The sequence below is a fragment of the Peromyscus maniculatus genome, chromosome 19, assembly GCF_049852395.1.
Source record: "Peromyscus maniculatus bairdii isolate BWxNUB_F1_BW_parent chromosome 19, HU_Pman_BW_mat_3.1, whole genome shotgun sequence".
Lineage (NCBI taxonomy): Eukaryota > Metazoa > Chordata > Mammalia > Rodentia > Cricetidae > Peromyscus > Peromyscus maniculatus.
Genome location: NC_134870.1, coordinates 16,001,208 through 16,020,553, shown reverse-complemented (window position 1 = coordinate 16,020,553; position 19,346 = coordinate 16,001,208). Strand labels below are relative to the sequence as shown.

Here is a 19,346-nt window from a genome sequence, read left to right as displayed (position 1 = left end):
GGCTGCCTCTCTGCAGCAGGCAGAAGACAAGGCCAACAAGGGGACGAGGGAACAGGAGGAAAGACACCCCTGGGAAAGGCAGGCGGCAGCAGGAGGGACGACGTCACGGGGCCTCTGACCGCTATTCATTTCAGTCGCCTGTGTCTCCATCAATAACCGTCTGCCAGTGACCAAGAGGGACGAGGATGGAGAGGAGGGAGGAGGGGTGATGTGGGCCTGGTCCAGAGGAGGGAGGATGGCATGAAGACTCCTTGGCAGGGGGAAGAGCCAGTACTGAAACTGGAGCTTCTATTTCCTTTTTCCACCTCTGTTTCCCCTCCACACACGTGTTTCCCTTCCTGCCGTCTCTCCAGCCAGCAAAGATGGGGGGGCAGGATCTGTTTCTAAATCAGTAGGGGAGGAACAGAGGTTGCTAGGTACAAACCTGATGGTGGCAGTAAGGCACTGGAGAGGACGTTGTGGGGACGTTGTGGGGACTCTGTGCATCAAGTGGCCGCCACAAGTCTAATGACTAGAACTGAGGTGTGTACCAGACAGCCACTGCCAGCTGGAAGCCCCTGGGAGAAAAGAGCCTGAGTCTATCACAGAGCGGACATTCAAGAAGTAAATGGCCTTTGAAGGACCAGAAGGCATGTGGCGGGGAGTCAGTGAGGAAAGGATGTAGCCCATGGAGGGACCGGAGCAGTCAGGAGCTACTTCAACCAGACTCATAAAATGGCTGGGTTGGGAGCAGTGAACGTGGTGAGAGTAGACATAACCCTGAGCTGACTGATCACAGAAAACGGGGTGGGGGGGTAGAGGCGGGGAGCAGGGAGGCTAGAGAAGACCATGCAGGCAGGGGGTCTACCCTGCAGGTCTTTTCTCCAGGGTAGGGTCATGGGTGGCTTTACAAACGAGCGTGTTTTAGCCTAAACAGGCCTTTGCAGTTTGACCGTTGCTCCCAGCCGGTTTTGCAGGAGTGCCAAGCCGCATTCTGTCCCACCTGCAGACAGAGGAAGGGGCCCCTGGAGCCAGTCAGTAGAGGAAACTCTCAAAACCCATCCTGTCACCAAGCATTCTGTTCCCGTGCCGTGGTGCCTGCAGACGGGCATTGAACCCTCCCGTGAGCAGGTCGTACTGCACGGAACGCTCCGGAGTCCCTGACAAGCAGTGGAGTGGAGTTGTTCCAATGGCTCAGAGGGAAAAGGAGACAGGACCTTGGAGAGCATGCTCGGCTCTTTTAACAAGAGAAGACGCAGGTGGGGCGGAGGGAGGCAGAGCTGTCCTCAGAGTTCAGAGGCAGAACAAGGGTAGGCCTCAGTGGCTTTGAGAGCCCAAGAACCCTTCAGACAGGGAGGTGTGTGAAGACCCTCACCGCAGATTTGACAGCAGGAATCGGGGCAGGGAACACAAAGGACATATGACAGCCCTGTCCGTTTGATTAAGACAACTGACCCGGAGGGTGGGCTCTCCCTTACAAATTCGGCCTTTATTTGGAAGGTCCCCGACTCTTGCACTGCTGAGGGGCGCCGAGCAAGGAAGGAGCCACTGGCGGTAACAGCTCAAGAAGCAGGGAGCTAAAGGGGAGAACTGCCCCTCCTGGGAGGTGCAGGGGCGAGAGTTGAAATTGATTAAAAACAACACTGACAAGGAGTGGGGAGAAGGCAGAAACGCCTGAAGCACCAGGGCGCAAGGACAGAGAGAGACCCGCGGGCAGAAAGGGGGGGCGTGGGGAGTGGGGAGGACTCCGCGGAGGAAGCAAAATAGGAAAAGCCACGGGAGGAAGGAGAGGCAGACAGACGGGAGACCGAGGGACAGGGAAGCACCGAAGAGAGCGCCCTGGAGAGAGAGAGAGAGGTGGGGAGAGCCGTGACGAGCAGGAGGGCGGGAGTGTGGGGCGGGCAGCAGGGCGCGGCGGCGGGCCGGGCCTGGCTGGGGGCGCCCCCACTGACCCTTGTCGCCGCTTGCTTCCCTCCCAGGCTGCGCTTTCCTCACCTACTGCGAGCGTGAGTCAGCGCTGAAGGCCCAGAGCGCGCTGCACGAGCAGAAGACCCTGCCCGGGGTAAGTGGCGCCGGCCACGGCGCAGCCGGCCGCGTGCCGACAGGGGGCGACTTCGGGAGGTCGGGCCGCGACTCGCGGGGCGGAGACAGCAGGGACCCCGCGGGCCGAGTTGTCTCCCGCTAAGCCCCTGGGCTCGAGCTTCAGGGAGCGCGGGGGGGGGGGGTGAGGTACGGGGGGGGGGGGTGGAATCTGTGCAGGGACCTCGGGCACTGAGCTCGGACGAGCCCGCCGCCGCGGCTCCCGGCCGTCCAGGCCCGACGGAGGATGAACTTGGCCGTGGCCAGGAGCCCAGACAGGGTTAGCGCGCGCACAGCCCGGGGCGGGGCGCTGAATGTCCCGGGCCTGGAGCCGCGCAGCGCTGGGCGATGCTTTGCTCGCTCCCGAGTGCACCCAGCTGGGCCCCGCTGGGGTCTGGCACCCGCGGCTCCCCCGAGCCCTGGGCCGCGGTGGGAGGGGCGCATCCCCGGCGCCGCGAGTGAGATCACCGTGGTTTATTTAAGGAGCCAGCCCTCGTCTTTGATAAACTATCGCGCCTTGGCCCTGGTTTATAGCTTCTGTGAGGGGGAGAAGGGAATTATTTATGGTCCCCCTAACTGGGTGTGATATCAGCCGTGGCTATTATCGAAGCTAGTTCATCACCATAAAATAAGAAGTGTCCCTCAGGTCAAGGGTCTGCGCGGTCTCTCCTGTGGGTTCAGAGAGATTGGGTTGGGGGGTTAGGAAATATACAGCCCTGAGCATCTAAAGATAAATGGAAGGAGGTGTGTTTGTGGGCATAGTTTAAAGAATAAGCAAATATGCAATGTATCTACGTATACAGTGGGCGCTGCTGGGAAGCACGTGTGTTCTCGATGTATGCACGCCTATGCTTAGACATGCGTGTTTACATTCTTACCAAGTAAACCGTATGTAAACACACGTTTCTATTTCTGCCCCACAGCAGGAAAGGTTAACCAGGTAGATGAGAGCAAATGGCACACCCCAGGGTGAGGCAGCTCGCCACCTCAACCCCCCCCCCCCCCCGCAACTCCCTTGCTTCAGAGGTCTTTCATTAAGGTTTGGGGTCGAGAATGCGGAATTACACAGGCCCTTCCTCCCATTATGACAGCCTTTGTATTGTATTTTGGTATTTGTGATTGCAAAGCACGGGGCTGAGTCATCTTAATAACATAGCCGCGGATGCAAATGTATGGAAATGCAGGCGCGCACAGATTTTGTGTGGAGCGGGGCTTTGGCAGGGTGGCCGTTCCCAGTTGGTTTTTTAGTGGCGCGACTACATGCACATATATTATAGTAATACTTTCTGGGTGCCCTCTGTAGGATGGTAGAAATGTGCTCGACGTTGTGTGTGACGCATAAAGCCATACTGTGAGGTGGTCAAAGGTTTCTCAGAAAGGTCTGTGCTGATGAATAAAGTGTCTATGGCACTTTGTTTTGGGGGGAGATTGTGAGAGATGTTTGAGAACCACCCAAACGGAATAGAAAATGCCACATCGTTATGGGAGGCCCTCCATCAGCTTGAGAGAGATTGCTGGAGAGTTTCATAACGGCTAAAGGCCGGAATCAGATGGGGAAACGGAAAGGGGAAAGGTGGAAGGAGGGTTAGGATTTTTGAAAAAGGAAAAGCGACTGTGGATTGTTCCAGACCTAGCCTTAACTCGTGGTTGTTTATTTTACATATAATAGAATAGCTAAATGATGGAGTGTATTAGTTCTTTAATAATTTATAGAAATACTTTGATGTTGCAGTAATTACATTAAAGGTCACATATCAAAGGTAATTTGGTTGAGCAGCTGTGATGGTTTCTCAGAAGCAATCAATATCACTGTCCGTGGTGCTGATTTCACCAAGGGGCCTGCCAGATTAAAGAAGGCTTATTACCAGGCAGAAAGGCCCAGGGGAAATCAGGAGCACGTTGGAGCGAGGCGCCAGCCCCCCTTCCACCGATAATTAACACCATTCCCCATAATCTGCGCTAATCCCTCATACTGGGAGATCCAGTGGCATTTTTCTGAAATGACAAAGACAAGTTAGGCGAGAGGCAAAAAGAACCATGAATGTATGTTGGCAGAGATGGGGTGGAAGTAGATGCCTCTGGTAGGTCTCAGACACAGCCCAGAGTTCCCTGTGCTGCCCGGAACACAGACCTTTCTTCAAAGGCTTCCTGAGGAGACTCAGTCTCACAAGCCTGCTTGCACAATTCTCTGGGCAGGCGGAGCTCGCAGGGGGAGACCCAGGGAAAAAGATAGAGTTGCAGCTACAGGTTCTGAGGGCACATTGTCCCCACACAAACGCACATGCAGACAAATGGAAAACAAAATGACCGAGTAAAATTATGCTTTAAAGTGGAGTCATTTTGATCCCGAAAAGCAGAACTGCCGTTATTATTGTGAGCTGGTTCTCTCCTCGGAGATCAGAGGAAGTGTGCCGCCAGCAAATGCAGGGAGAGGTCCAAGCAAAAACGCTCAACCAAATCATACGTGTTCCTGCCAGCTGAGGCTGTGCTTACAGCTGCCTGTTGGGTTAGAAGTGGGGCACAGGAGAAACCTCTTCTTGTCTGGGGCAGCCGTAGTAGGGGTCCCAGTGGGCACCACCCTCTGTGTCTGACTAAAGGAGAATGAAATTGAAAGGGGAACCTGGAAAAGTGGTAACCTCTGCAATTTAGGCATTCTTTCCAGACTTCAAAATCCATTAAAATCAATCCCTTAAAATCACCCCTCTACTTCCTTACTGAGGAGAGAAAGCTGGTGCAGGCGACACATCCTGCTTCCTAGCAACTTACAGAGCTGGCACCACCTTCCTGCGAGAAAAACAATCCATTGTTGTACACAAAGACACATCAGGGCACGTGCACACACCACCACAGCTAGCAACACCAACCCAGCAGCTGCAGCTGGACAGGAGGCACACCTCACTCACCTTCATCCGAGAGGATGGGGAAATGAGCATTGCTCTTGGAATAAGTAGAATTTTAGGGAACAAGTCCCCAATGTCTGTTCTTCTGAATCAGAGGCCAATTCCCCTGGAAACCAGCCTAATTGAAGCTGCTTTGAGGGCTGATGGAGTCATCGCCTGGACCAGTGTCACAAATGGATTATTATTCTTGAATGTGGCATGGTTTCAGTAGAGTGAGATTACTAAACCATGAAGCCTCACCAGGGTCCTTGGGAATATGGCCTTCTGCCAGAAAGTCAGCATGTGCACCTCTCTCTCTCTCTCTCTCTCTCTCTCTCTCTCTCTCTCTCTCTCTCTCTCTCTCCCTTCCTCCCTCCCTCCTCCCGTCTTTCTGTCTATCTCTCTTCACTCTTTCCTGCTAGAAGACCAGTCCCTTCTATCATTGGTGTTTACAGGGTACAATCACAGAATGTGGCTTCTCAACCCATCAGCAAGGATTTTCCAATATATCCCTTTCCCTCTTGGAGTTGCCCATCAAGTTGGGGGCAGAAGCCACACACACAAATATAACCAACCATGAGAGACAATAGATGTTTCAATAAAGTGGCCAGTGTAGTCGACTGCTTAGCATTCACAGTGAATACTTGATAAGCACTATGCTGAATGATAGGCATGATGCTACTTATCACATCCCTTGCCTCAGTCTCTTTTTTAAGACCACCCTGTGAGGAAGACACCATGATTTTGATCACAGGTTGATAAATAGCTCTGGATCTGCCACTGCCACTCAAGTTCTTCACTTCTGTTAGCGCTGTCAGTTGCTTTGGAACTTTCAAGGGAACAACGATGGCTATGGGGGAGGGGGGCTCAGGTTTCCTTCAGGGTATGAGCTGGCAGGAAGATAGTTGGGAGTTCAATGACAACATTAGAGTAGCAAGAGACAGCCTTGCACTGGGCATGCGCAGCAAGGAAGGAGCCTGACCAAAAGGCCCACCTGAAAGAGAGGCGTTCATGCCGCCTCACACCAGGCCCAAGAGCTCTCCGGAGTCTGAGAGTGCATGGGAGGCCCAGTGGAAGAACTGTGTGCCTTAAAACACAGCCCCACTGCTGAGCTCCAGCTGCTCTGGCCTTTGGGACTTTGCAGAGGATTGTCTTCCAGGGAGAGCCCATCTGTTCCCAGAGTTAGGAATACGGGGCCTAGGGAACAGAGCTCTGGCTAGGGAAATGCAGATAATGTGACGAGAAGTAGCCAGAATTACTCCTTCAGCGGCACAAAGGTTCTTGGCCAGAGCTAGAAGAAGTGGGGGTGGGGGGCGGGGGCTGGTTCCAGTTAGCAGGAGGCCTGGAGGCAGTGAGGAGGAAGCTAGTGTGGAGGGGAGCTAGCATGCTGGATGGGATGCTGTTTCTTCTTGGTAAATATCGAAGCTCCAATCTGCTAGTTAAAGATGGGCTTTTGTGCCCTTAGTGGGCAACTAGCACACTCTGCTGCCTCCCACCCACTCCTGAAGTTACACAGGAGACATGCGATATCCCTGCCATCCCATACTCCCCAACTCAGGTGCTTGCAATGCGGGAACTGTCATTTCTAAGGCAAATCAGGATGACCTTCTGTGAGTTTGCTGAGAAAGATCGTAAGGTGGAAAAACCTACCAAACGTAAAATTTGAGTGGAAGCCCCAGCTCTCCCACCCCTTCTAGCATCTCCCTCTCCCTCCCCTTCTCCTTAATCTCATTTTCTCTTTTTTTCCTCACTTCTCTTCTGGTCTGTTTGCTCCTGCCCTCCATTCTGGATATCTTCTTTTTGTCTTTCATTTCCACCTTCCTCTTTTTTCTCCCTCCTCTCCTTACCCCTGTCAACTTTTGCCTGCCCCACCTCGGCATCTAGAGGAGGCTCGAGTGGGGTCCCCCACCAACCTTTGAGGGGCTCCCCCCAAAGAGGCCCATCCCCCTCTCGAACTGCCCTGCCACTGAAAGATCCATCTAATTTTATGTACAACTGTAAAGATGAATGATAAGTAGAAAGGATAGAAGCAAGAAGATGAATAAATTATAAAGGGCAAATGATGACAAGCCAGGGGTCCCCAGAGACAGTGATATGATAACAGAAACTAGAGACGAATTTATGAAGGGTGTAGTTAGCATGTTTAGAGGCTGTGAATTCTCCGGGGGTAGTTTTACAACTCCTGGTGATAGGCATAATCAAAGCGTTTCAGTTTGGAAATGTGATATATCTCTACTTGTCTGTCTTGCAGGAAGTGTCGGTTTTGTCTCTGTGTGGTGAATCTGGGTCTTGTCACGACCTGTGTCTCCTCTCCCCATCTCTGCCACCTTCTGTGTCTCTATTTGAGATGGTAGTGTCACAGCCAGACCCACACACTCCTCCTGCTGTCCTTCTGGCTGAGTGTGTTAGTTTAGGGATGATAACGATAAAATACCACCAACTGGAGGCTTCAGCCACAAAAACATCTTGGTTCTCAATTCACAAACCAAGATGACTATAAGGTTTCTCCCTCCTGTGGGCTTAAGGATAGTGTCTCCCATACCTCTCTTCTAGCATCTAGAAGTCAAGGGATCTTCTTGTCTGCAGATGCTCTTTCTGCTGCCTTGTGATATAGGCCCCGGTCCACTATTTCTGCACCTGTGTGCTTCCCTTCCAATGACACTAGTCATGTTGAATCATGGTCCATCCCATGAACCTCAGCTTGATCCTCTGTAAAGATCCTGTCAAAAACACATTCTGACTCACAGGTAAAACTTCATTCTTTTGGGCACAAAACACAGTTTAATCTGTAATGTTGAACAACATGCTACCTTTGCTTATTCCATGGCAGAAGAAAAAAAAGATCTTCAGCGATGCCCAAACTACAGGGATCCCATAAGCCCCTTCTCTGTGATTCCCACCTAACCTCATACTTTTGTTCCTCTGTGGAAAAAATGGGTGACATATCCGCTTCTTTCCCAAAGTCGCTAAAAAGAATTGCCCATTTGTCCTTTAGGCAGTGGTCCTCAACTGTACAATTTAGTACCCAAAGAACTTGGACATTGTCTGGAGATGCTCCTAGCATGCATCTATGAGGAGCAAACAGGGATGAATTTATGTATCTTGAAATGCACATGATAGTATCCCCAATAACGACCTGGTTCCCCAAATTTGTGCTAAGGATGAGAAATGGTGTCCCAAGGCCAATGGTGGTGTAGAAGGCAGGAAGGACAGCAAGCCCCAAGGCTGAGCATTCCCTCTTAGTGGCTGGCTCTCACTCGTTTTGAGGACAAGTCCAAGGGTCCTTATGGTAGGAGGAGTTGGAGGTTGTGTTAAAGAGCATCCATTTAAATTACATGAACATATGGAGCAGCCAAGTCCCCTGCCTCCTCTGGGCACAAAGCTGGCCATGCCCACCTCATGTTATAGCCGCAGGCAGACTCAGCCCAAGACCTGCCAGTTTGGGTACCATTTCCAGCTCTGTTTTCTCGCCTGAATCACATGGAATCAATGTTCTGAGTGACATAAGCTGAGAACTTGCTCATGACAGAGATGGAGTGAGAACTCAGACTTCCTGAGCTCATCCACTGGTGAGGTCTCCGTCTCCCCACTTTGGAAGACCCTCTCCCACCCCAGCAGGAAGCCTGCATGTCAGGTTTATGTGTGCCCAGTATCCCTTTGCTATGTGACACTGCCATGAGCCCATTGTCCAGAAGGCAATATCAAGGTGAAGAGAGTGCTGAGGCCTCAAGAGGAGAGTCAAAGGGACTTTTACCCAGAGCAGAGCCAGCAGAAACAAGGGCGACGCCTACAGCACACACGACCTTGCCTTGCTTCTTTCACTCAGCCCACAGTGCCAGCCCCATGTTCCACTGCAGCCATTGCGGACCCTGCTCTCCCCTCCCGGAGAAACAACCCCAGTCCTCCCCACTCATGGTTTTCCTCAAGCACCCCCTCCTAGATGTGACACTTTCTTCTTCCTTGCCCTGCCCACCTTGGCCTTGCAAGTCCATGCATTCCTCATAATAATGACTGTGGACTCTAAGACACCCAGAGCAAAGTCCAGGCCTGGCCATAAGCTGTGCCCGGTAAGACTCTCTACGAACCAGAAAGCAACGGTGCCTATTATCATGGTCCTGGCTTCAAGAAGGGGTGTGAGTGAATGGATGCAGCCTAGGGACCCAAGCTTAGGTACAGCTGCCAAAACAATCCATGTGACTCCAGCTTAGCTCAGACCCTCCCCAGAGCCACATTCTAGGCTGTTTGCCTCTGGAATCCCTTCTAATTCTGACATTCTTCATATTTCTAAGAATAATAGACCCAGCGCTCCCCACATTGCTTAACAAGATAGAAAAAAGGGGTGAGTGGGAAACTCTGCTCTCCCCTTTGACTCACGTGGAATTAATGATCTGCGTGACATGAGCTGAGAATTTGCTCATGACTGAGATGGAACGTGAACCCAAACCTCCAAGACTCAGCCATGGTCGGGGGGGGGGGGGCTTCTCCAGTCTCTCCCTTTGGAAGACTCTCTCTCTCTCTCCCACCTAAACAAGAAGCTAGTATGTCAGATCTATGTACAGCCCAGCATTCCTCTTGCTAGTATGATAGTGTCTTCTACCCTCCACCGCCTGCCACCATTGACGACAATGGTCATAAAGCAAGGGTCAGATGGGTCCCTCCCTGATGCACCCACCCTGAGCCAAAGCTGGGTTCCCAACGGCAAGCCCACCCCTGCACTCTGCTCATTCTGGGGAGTTCAGAGAGGCATTTTGCCATTTGCAGCAGCCCTGGCCCATTGCAGTACAGTGCAGATAACTTGTCCTGTGTTCAGAACAGAACAAAATTAGCAAGACACAGTGCATTGATGAAGATGTCTATAATGTGGTCTTAACCAGAGGTGTCTGGGGGTTCCAGAAAGACAAATCAGGCTGCTCCAAAAAATTCCAGCCCCACCGGTGGCCACTCACTTCCAGGCCCTTGCCCTGCTGGTACCTTCTCCGTAGGATAACCAATGTTATCCCTGTGAGATAAAGCTCCCATCTCCTTTGATTTCTGTCACCCAGAAGATGCTGCCGGTGTCCCAGTCCTCTTCTAGATTCCCCAGACCCCCAAAGCTCTAGCACACAGGTCCTCTTCCTTGGGGGCCTCTGTTTTCTAAATCAGTCTCCTTTTCTGAGCACTTTCCATTCGCCTGCAAGGCCCAACTCTGACATGAGTTCCTCTGTGCAGACTCTGCCCAAGGAAGCAATCCCCAGAGCCACCCAGCACTGCTTTTTCATCCCAGAGTCCTCTGCTAACACTGAGAGTCGTCGTCGTCACCAGTGCTTGTCTTGCCTGGTTCAGAGGAAGGCATGAGGATAAAGTGAAAGGCAGTTTCTCTTTCTATTGAGTGTCCCTGCTGACCATGACACCTCACAATGGCACAGTCTGGTCAGCCCTCACAATCCCGCTGTTCATATCACCTACAGCCCCCACCCAGACAGTTCCCAGCTTAGCTTTTCCTGCTGAGTAGGTTTGGAAAGGAAACAAACCTGGCTTTGTGGTGTTGGGTGCATGGAAGAAAGGCTACGAGGAAGGTCTGTTGGACCCTGTAATCACAACAGGTGAGGATGTAAGTGTGTGTGTGTGATGTGAGGTATGTGTCCTCAGGAGAGGGAGCCTGGGGTTGGGTTGCCACAGACCTTGTGCTTGTGTGAGTCATGGTGAGACTATTAAAGGGTTTCTCAACCTTTCATCAGAAAGCAAGCCTGAGACACAAAATTTCTGTGTGAGCTACTGCTTCTGGACGGATGTGTTTTAGGACTGGATGGTGTCCTTTTAGAAAGCATGTGTGTGGGTGAGCAAAGGACCAGATGCCTCTGTGTTTTGGACCAGTGGGGTTCCGGAACTGTGGGCTGCCTTGAACCATCAAAGATGAGCAACCCCAGGTGGTGATGGCAAAAAGTAGTATTGTTCTTTATCAAAGTCCTCATGAAAATAGTTGTAGCAGGAAAAGCGCTGATGTTTAATGGGACGAGGTCTTTCTAGGTCCCCCAAGTCTATTATGCTGTAAAAAGCATGTCAGGATCAAACACACTTATGGTATGCCCTCAGGCAACCACCAGGGGTGCCAGAAAGGTGGCATTCTCTCCTGGTGGCCAAGTGAGCACAAGGCAAGAGTTTGACCCAAAGCCTCATACCTAATTCTGTGTCCAAAAGAGAGGAGGCAAAATGAAGCCAAAGACTCCATTCCATCCTTGAAACACCGACAGACTGTGAAGAAAATGTCATCCTTCTGGATGACTTGGGTTTGAGCTTTCTACTCTCTATAATGAAGTCACGTGTGTGAGCCCTTTATATGCCAAGAATTGCTATAAATAACTCAAGTGTAATTATTAATGACAAAACAATGATGTGAGCACGGATGACCTTTGGGGCCCTCTGCTGCAGTGAAACCCTGTGATTCCTAATTCACATTTGAAATAGAGAATAATAAAAATACAAAATGGTTCAAATATGCAACTTGGACTATTTGACCTGTGTGTTTTTCAGACAAGAATAATGGCACTGAGCCATAATGACCAGAAATTGTCCATGGAGGAGGAGAGCGGAATGTTGTTGGGTGTGTAAGGCAGGAGGAATTGGGAGGGTGGCATGTTAGCTAGCATTCCATCCCTATAATAAAATGCCTGACATAAGTAACTTATAAAGAGAAAAGTTTCTTTGAGATATTTGGGATGCTCTAGCTCATTGTCTACTGGACTGTTGCTTCTGGACTTACAGCAAAGCAACTCATCATGAAGAAACAGACCCACATATATCAGCACGAGAGAAGGACAAAAAGGAGGAAATGATCTAGACAACACAATTCCTTAAAGGGGATATTTCCCAGTGTTACCTTGGGGACCTATGGGAAATTCAACATTGAAACCATAGCAGTTAGCAAATAAACAAACAAACAAATAAGGCTTTGGGGGATGGAAATCTGAACTTTCCCCCTAAGTTTCGAGAGTGAAGGGCCTTTCTCACACTCAGAGTCTTCAGAATCTCCAACCCCTTACAGCCTGTGAGCACCCATCAACTCCAGGTGAGCAAGCTGCCCAAAATCCTATACACACTGTGGCTTCAAGCTCAGAAAGGCTTCACTTCTCTTCCCCTGGAAAAATTCTATCACCCCCTACTAGCCTGCCAGAATCCCCTAGAGCTTCAGAACCTCACTTCATTCTCCTGGCTTCCTCTGTGAGGCACTCCCAGGCCATTGTCACCCATACAAATCTCCTGTTGTTTGACTCTCCCAGACTAAATATGGACATGAGACCATAAGGCCACTACACTAGCATTGCTAGAGTTTCATTCAAGGTGAAGAGTCTTGACACTTCACACCACCTAACTTATGTCACCCAGTCTGTACCTTCTGCATTTGAACAAGATCCCTACGGGATTAATAAACATGAAGAAGCTTGACAGCCCCAAGCCTGACTTGAGGTTCTGGAGGTTTTCCTCAGTGTTTGAGCACCCCCAAAAGCAGACTGTAAAACACATTAGAAGGCAAGTGGAGCTCGCTCAAATGGGATTCAGACAGTGATACCAGGAAATGTGCCCAATAGTGGGAACCTGTAAAAGGAAAGGGATGGAATCAAATGAAGGGCACGATGATGGGAAGCCAGCATTCACTGTGAGAGGTGCTCAGCCCCACAAAAGACTCAAGAAACAATATCAGACATGTTCCCCGGAACCCTCTCACCCAGGGGCCAGGATACATACACATCACATCGATACCCATTAAGCTTTGGCTGAGGATGTGTCCATGAATTGTTAACTCCCCAGCTCTTCTGGCTTGCCATGTGGTGACAAACTGATAACCCTGTCCAGAGGAACCCTTAAGCCAGATGTGCAAGTGCTGGCAGCTGGGAGTTAGGCCACCGTCAATGAGGTGGGAATGACAAAACTTCAGTGTCAGGGTTCTGTCTGCTTCTGCTGTCTGAAGGCTGGCAAAATGCTCTCAAATGGGAAAACAGGTATGGAACCCTGTCTCTCCAGCCATGGTGAGAGTTATCATTCATGGAGAACTCCATATGACTCATGTGCTCTACAAATACCCTCTCATTTAAAGCAGTCTCACTCTGGTCCTAAAAGCTGAGCACTGGCAGTGCTGCTGTTAATAAGAGAAAAAGGATAAGGGGCTTATCCAAGGTTTCATGGCCAGGGCACCAACACCATGGGAAAACTGAAGCTGCACAAGGTCAAGGACAGGGCTATCATGCATAGGAATGACCACACAGGTATCCACAACACAGATTCTGGTGTTGGTTCATCTGTGTAACAATGTCAGGGTTAATTTCTTCCCTTGTAGCTGGAAAGTGGTTTTCCTGGATCCATGCATCAAATCTTCTGCTGAGAAGGGCAGGACCTGCTGCCTCAGTCCCTTGGCAGGAATGCAAAAAGCTTCCATGAGGTTCCCTGCTCAAAAGACATCTATGTATGCCTCAATGACCAGAGTCATGTCACAGAGCCATGATAATAAGTGCTTCTGTTTATGAAGAAAAGAGGAGTATATACTATGAGGAGGGACCAGTAGACTTTGCTCCCAGACTGGTGGAGATGGGCAGAGGTTACAAAACAGTAAGCTGGGTGGAGCAATATTGCAACCTCACCCACAAGCTACGTGAGTCTTCAATTCAGACAATCACCTGGCTAGCCTCAGCCCAGACAGACTGAGATGAGCCGGGAAAGCTGGCTAGCTCTGCCCTCTGCTCCTTAAGATTCCTCTCATGACTCAGTCAACATCATGGACAAAACCCATCCAGGTCATAAACTAATACTGTTCAGCACCATGGACAGGACCGACTCGTTTAGCCCCTGGAGCCTGTCAGAACCATGGACAGAGACCACTCGTTCACCATCGGCTGTCAGTCAGCACCATGGACAGGACCCACTCTAGCGCCCTGGGTGTCGGTCAGCACCATGGACAGGGCCAATCCATTCACCCTTTGGGGACGGTCAGAACCATGGACAAGACCCATTCGTTCCTTCTTAGGAGCCGGTCAGCGCCACGGACAGAGAGTCACTCATACATTTTCTGGGGTCTATCAGCACTGCGGATAGAGATCCACTCGGCTCACCCTATGAACTCAATCGGCATCATGGACAGGAACTCCAAAGCCTGTCCGCACCATGCACAAAGGCCACTCAACTAACCCTATAGGTGGCCAGACTGACCTGGGAAGTGGGACAGGTCACAGAAGAGCCATAATCACAGTGGACAATGAATGAAATAGGTCCGTCTCTGGTCCTCAATCCAAGGATTCCCCTGGCTTTTGCTTGCTTTCCCATTGCCAAGGCCCACTGCACCAGAACCAATACAGCCCTCCACTCCAGCCCTCCTAAGCTCCTTTATAAGAGGACATTCAGACCTTGAAGGTCAACAAAAATTCCTGATATTGGGTGGGCTCGGGCCTACATTCACACAATCTGGCTTCCAGTCCTAGTTCCACCATTCTGAGTTGTGTGACCTGGGGCTGGCCATTCCTCTTCTCTGAGTGAGTGGTGTGTTTGTACAAGGACTGTCTATGGAGAGTATGACATTGTGCATATAAATCCCTGAACACCTGTTATACTAGGGGAGGTGCCCACTGTCCTGTTGCTATTCTGTGTCCTTCCTTGATCTTTCCTGACCCACCTCTGCCCCTATTTCCCTGGATGACAGCTGACTCTAGATGCATAACCACAGACTCCTAGCCACACAACCCAGCCCAGGACTGGTCACCCAGGAAACCGTCAGATCCACCCATAGAATGGAACTGGTGTCAGAAGCACCCGTGGAGGTGGCTGTACCAATCCCTGCTGAGGCCTGGATATGTTTGCAGAACACAGTTTGAGATCATTCTGTTTGTGCTGCAGGAGAGCTGTTAGTTAGGTTTTTGTCCTAATGGTATGAGTGATCCCTGTGTGAGAAGCACATTTCTGTCTCCACCTCCCATTCACTAACTTTTCACTATCAAAGGGGTGAAGGGAGCCCAGGAGACTGCAAACCCTAAACCCATGAGAGGAGAAGCATGAGCATTCCCAGTCCCCTGTGTGGTTGGAATGGTCCAGCAGGCCCTTCAAGACAGGGAGACAGAGCATCTGAGATGAATATGCATTCAGCCTCTCCCGGCAGCCCTGACAGCTGGCACCCGACAGCTGGAACTGCTCAGGGCCTGTGAGAAGGTTTTTAATTCAATTCAGTAAGTGTTTCCTGAGCACCCACCAGGAGCGTGGCCCTACGCTGGGTGCTGTTTGGCAGATGGAAGCAGGAGAGGGCAAGGACCCCCACCTCCCCTTGGGGCTTCCCTTCTGCAGAAGAGGAAAGGTGTACATGCCAAGCAATTAGAGGACAATGGATTGAGACTCAGGCTGCAATTCAGAGTTCACATGGATCAGGAGTGCTGAGAGGAAGTGACTATTCATTGAGTCTCTTCAGCAAGTCACTGTGCAGGGAACAGTGGATCAGCCTTTGAGGGTGGGAGGGTTGTGGGTGGACAAGAGAACCTGGAGATAATGTGCCCAAGAGGTGACAACATGAACAAAAGCAAGGAGGGAGGAGAAGGTGTCACAAGAATTTTACTCAGAAAGGAGTTGTGAGCCTTTACAATTCGAGATTGGACTGCCATCCAGTGATTAACATGGCCCCTTTCCTTTGGGTGCTTGGGTACTGTAGAGGCATCCTGAGAAGGGAAGAAACCACTTCACCATTGAGTAGCCTGTGCAGATGGAGACCAGTGAGAGCCTGGTGGGGGAAGGGCATCAGAAATGGGAATGGGCCCTGTGGATGGCTTGCCTCAGTTTCCCTTCCCAGGAATAGACTCAGTAGGCAGAATCGGCAGTCCTGGGGCAGCTAGGGGTTATGCAGAATCTGCCTAGCAAAGATGCCTCTCTTGATTATCTGAAAATCCTGCTGGTGGGAGGGAGAAAGGAAATTTAGCTCTGTCTCTGGGCCTCTGAAGCTGCTGCGGGGGGAATGTTACAGTCCTTTGACCACATGGAAGACAGTGCTCACCCACAGGAGAGAATCTGTATGACAGGACCAGCCACACAGAACTGGCCAGGGTACTAGCTATCTTACCATTCATTATACATGGAGTTTCTTCAGCACTCTGGTTTGTAATAAAAGCGAACAGAGCCGCTCATACACAGGGGTGCAGAGGATAGGCGTAGCCTGGACTCCTGCACTGTGAGTCTTCCATGTGCTCTCCTTGGTCCTCCAGCCTTAGGAATTCTGATGTCCCTCCAATTCTATGCTCAGCCCATCAGAAAACCTTGATTCCTCCTCCTAGGCTAGGGAATCTCAACGTGTGACTAAAATGCTTCTCTTCAATTATTTCTCTCCTAAGAATCATGGAAGCCCTGAAGATTAGAGATGGAAGGGACCTTAGCGTTATACACTCGCTTCCATTCTGAACCCAGCTATGGAAGTCCAGACACAGTGGGGACACAGCTCTGCTGAGCTGCCTAATCTTGGTTTGCTCTGTAGCAAGGCCTTTATTCATGATTGACAGATTAAGGGAACCTACTGTAATTCACAAGAATGGGGAGGACACAGGCCCCATTAACATCCATATTAAGGGGCGTGCTCGGCTCAGTTTTATTACTTTGGAGTAGACACTCCAGCAGTGTTTCCAAGTTAACATCCTGCCAAGCCTGCTTTAATGAACAGATACAAAGTCTGTGTAATTAGCACAGTAATGCCATGACACAGTACTAGTACAGCACTTGCAAACACTGTTCTCAGTTGGGCTTGATTAGGTCAGGCCTATGCAATTTCAGCTACTTGGGAAGCTGAGGCAGGAGGATCACAAATTCAAAGCCTGCCAGGGATACAGAGCAAATTAAAGGTCAGCCTAGACAACTTAGTGAGACTCTATCTCAAAGTAAATATTTTTTTTTAATTCTGGAGATGTGGCTCCATGGTAGAGTATTTGCCTAGTGTGTATGTGAAGCCCAGGGTTAATCTCCAATACCCCAAACAAGCAAACAAACAAACAAAAAATCCCACTAATTTCTTAGACATATTTGGACAAATGGTCATTTGGTCTTCACTCGCTTGGTGGTCAATGTTTTGTTTGCTGGAGTTGGGAATGTAGCTCAATTAGTAGAGTGCCTACTTAGTGTGCACAGATTCTGTATTGGATTCCCAGAACACTACTGGTGTGGTGTTGCACACCTATACTCTCCACATTAAGGAGATAGAAGCAGGAAGATCAGAGGTTCAAGGTCAGCCTTAGCTGCATAGTTCAAAGCCAGCCTGAGCTAGATGAGACCCCTTCTCAAAAAGAGGGGTGTGTGGGTGTGTATGTGCATACAGACTTTAAAAAGGTCAATTTTCTCCTAAATTCCAAATTGTCCTCACCCTTGTCCTGGGGAGTGCCAAATTTATAGACTTCAAACAACTCCTTAATGTTTAGCATCTATCAGACACAAAGAACTCAAGATGTCCAAACCCAAGGGGGAACAACCCCTCTAGACAGCTGTCCCCAGTAGGTGTGAGTTCCCATATTCTAATGTATTTCACCCTGGGACTGAGGGAGCCAACTGCATATTATGAGGTGCAGTAGATCACCCTGAGTCCCCTCCCTACTCTCAGACCCCATAGGGCTTTGCTGTGGTTGTGAGCTCTAGCCTGCTCCCAACTGGGTGTCCCTGAAACTTTTAGGTCACAGGGGGAAATATGATCAGTCCATGGTGGATCATTCTATGAAGGCAAACCTACTGCTTGCTCCTTATTTAAGTCCCCCTTGCTCCTTCCCCCAAGTTTTAGGACAACAGTGTGTGCTAGCTTCCTCTCTTCTTAGTAAATGATTTATCTTGGGGAACTTCATATTTCCTTTTAGGATAAACTGAGCTAATGTGATGTGCTTGTTTTAATTTGCAAGGTTAACTGATCTAATTATCGCTGGTGTTTAGTTAAATCCTATGCCTGGGCCGGCTGCAGGTGTGGGCTTTGAGTCCCGCCAACAGGAAAACTCTGACAACAAGCTGATCTAACGCAGTGGCTCCTCTGGTATGAGAGCTTCCCCAATAATTTATTTAATTAATAATAATGCATGAATTTATTAACAGCCAGAGATAAATAAAGGGTGTACTTATATTAAACAAACCTACAAGGAACTGCTAGCTGCTTCTGGTGCCTCCTTCATAGGGGGCATACCTCTCCAGCTCTGTCTGTGAATATGGAAGGCAGGTCTATGCATCCATGCTGAGCAGAGAACTACCCTGGGGACTCCATTAGGATATAGGAATATATCTCTTGTATAACAGTGCCCAGGAGCTGAGCTGGTCCAGAGTGGGTTGCAGATCTGGAGTTTCTAGTTGAGCCCAGACTCCAAAGTAACCAGAAGTGTTGCGCTCCACTCCTTAAAAACTGGACTCAGTCTTGCAAAATACAGGTTCCTTTGGATGGAAAGTGATGGTTCTCTAGTCTTTGAGCTGGGAAGATGGCCTCTGGAATCAGTGTTTGGCACTGATTGTTACTCCTCCAGGTCCCGTGTCCAAGGAATATGACATGAGCAGCAGAAGTAAACTTGAAGGAAGCTGAATGGATGATGGGTATGCTTGATGATTGTAGTATATAGCTGGGCTACAGTGGCCTGAAAAGAGCCTTAGAAGGCAGGTAGAGAGCAAGCAGGCAACACACCATATACACACCATGAGAAAACCCTGGCTTTATGAGCCTACCTCCTCCCTAACCCACAAAGAGCTGCCTCCAGCCCACCTGGAGCATTAAAAACCCTGCCAGGGCAGCTCAGGGTACCAACACTGTTCAAGGGTGTGCAATGGAATGGCCAAAAGCCTGTTAGGCTGTATTGTTTTAAGTGTGGATCAGGTCCAGCAAGCAGCTGCACCGGAAATGCATTTCCTGTAACCTGAAGCCCAGATGCTGACCTGTTCCCAACCAGTGTGGAGCTCTCTTCTACCATGTGAATGGCCCTGAATTGCAAAGCCACGTGTAAAATATGCATGAACAAACCAAGTACGTGCATGTGTGTGTGTGCACACATGCACACACACATGCAGATCACAACTAGTGTACTCTTACAAACATAAATGAGTACATACACCAGGACACATGACATGTACATACACACAATTACATATATATATAGTTGCTGCATGCACGCACACACACAAAAATGTGCATGCACATATGCTCTTCCTTGGCCTCCCTAGGAACTGAAAGAGAATGTGACTCTGTAGAGACAGGCGAAGATAACTCTTGATTTCTGATTTCCAAAGCAGTTTGGACAAGGTCCTCTGAAATGTATTAAAATGCTAATCACAGCATCTGTCTGAACCCTGGCAGCTGTGTGACTTGGGGAGGGGGGGGATGGAAACAGAATGGATTGTGAAGGGAGCTTCTGGGCACTTTAGTCATGCATTCTCCCTGCTCTACCCCTTGCCTGCTCCCCAGGGGGC

At 49.9% G+C, this 19,346-nt stretch overlaps 1 protein-coding gene across 36 annotated transcripts in view; it reads left to right on the top strand.

The window, feature by feature from the left end:
- Positions 1-19,346, top strand: part of Celf4 (CUGBP Elav-like family member 4) — a 287,070-nt gene that overhangs the window by 75,561 nt on the left and 192,163 nt on the right. For 32 of the 36 annotated variants that reach the window (XM_042264209.2, XM_042264197.2, XM_042264204.2 and 29 more), the window contains exon 2: positions 1,959-2,041. In XM_042264209.2, coding sequence (XP_042120143.1) covers positions 1,959-2,041 — 83 coding nt within the window. Of the gene's footprint in view, positions 1-1,265; positions 1,290-1,311; positions 1,337-1,561; positions 1,586-1,797; positions 1,835-1,958; positions 2,042-19,346 lie in introns of those variants that run through there. The other 4 variants (XM_076554857.1, XM_076554860.1, XM_076554861.1 and 1 more) reach the window with 4 other exon arrangements.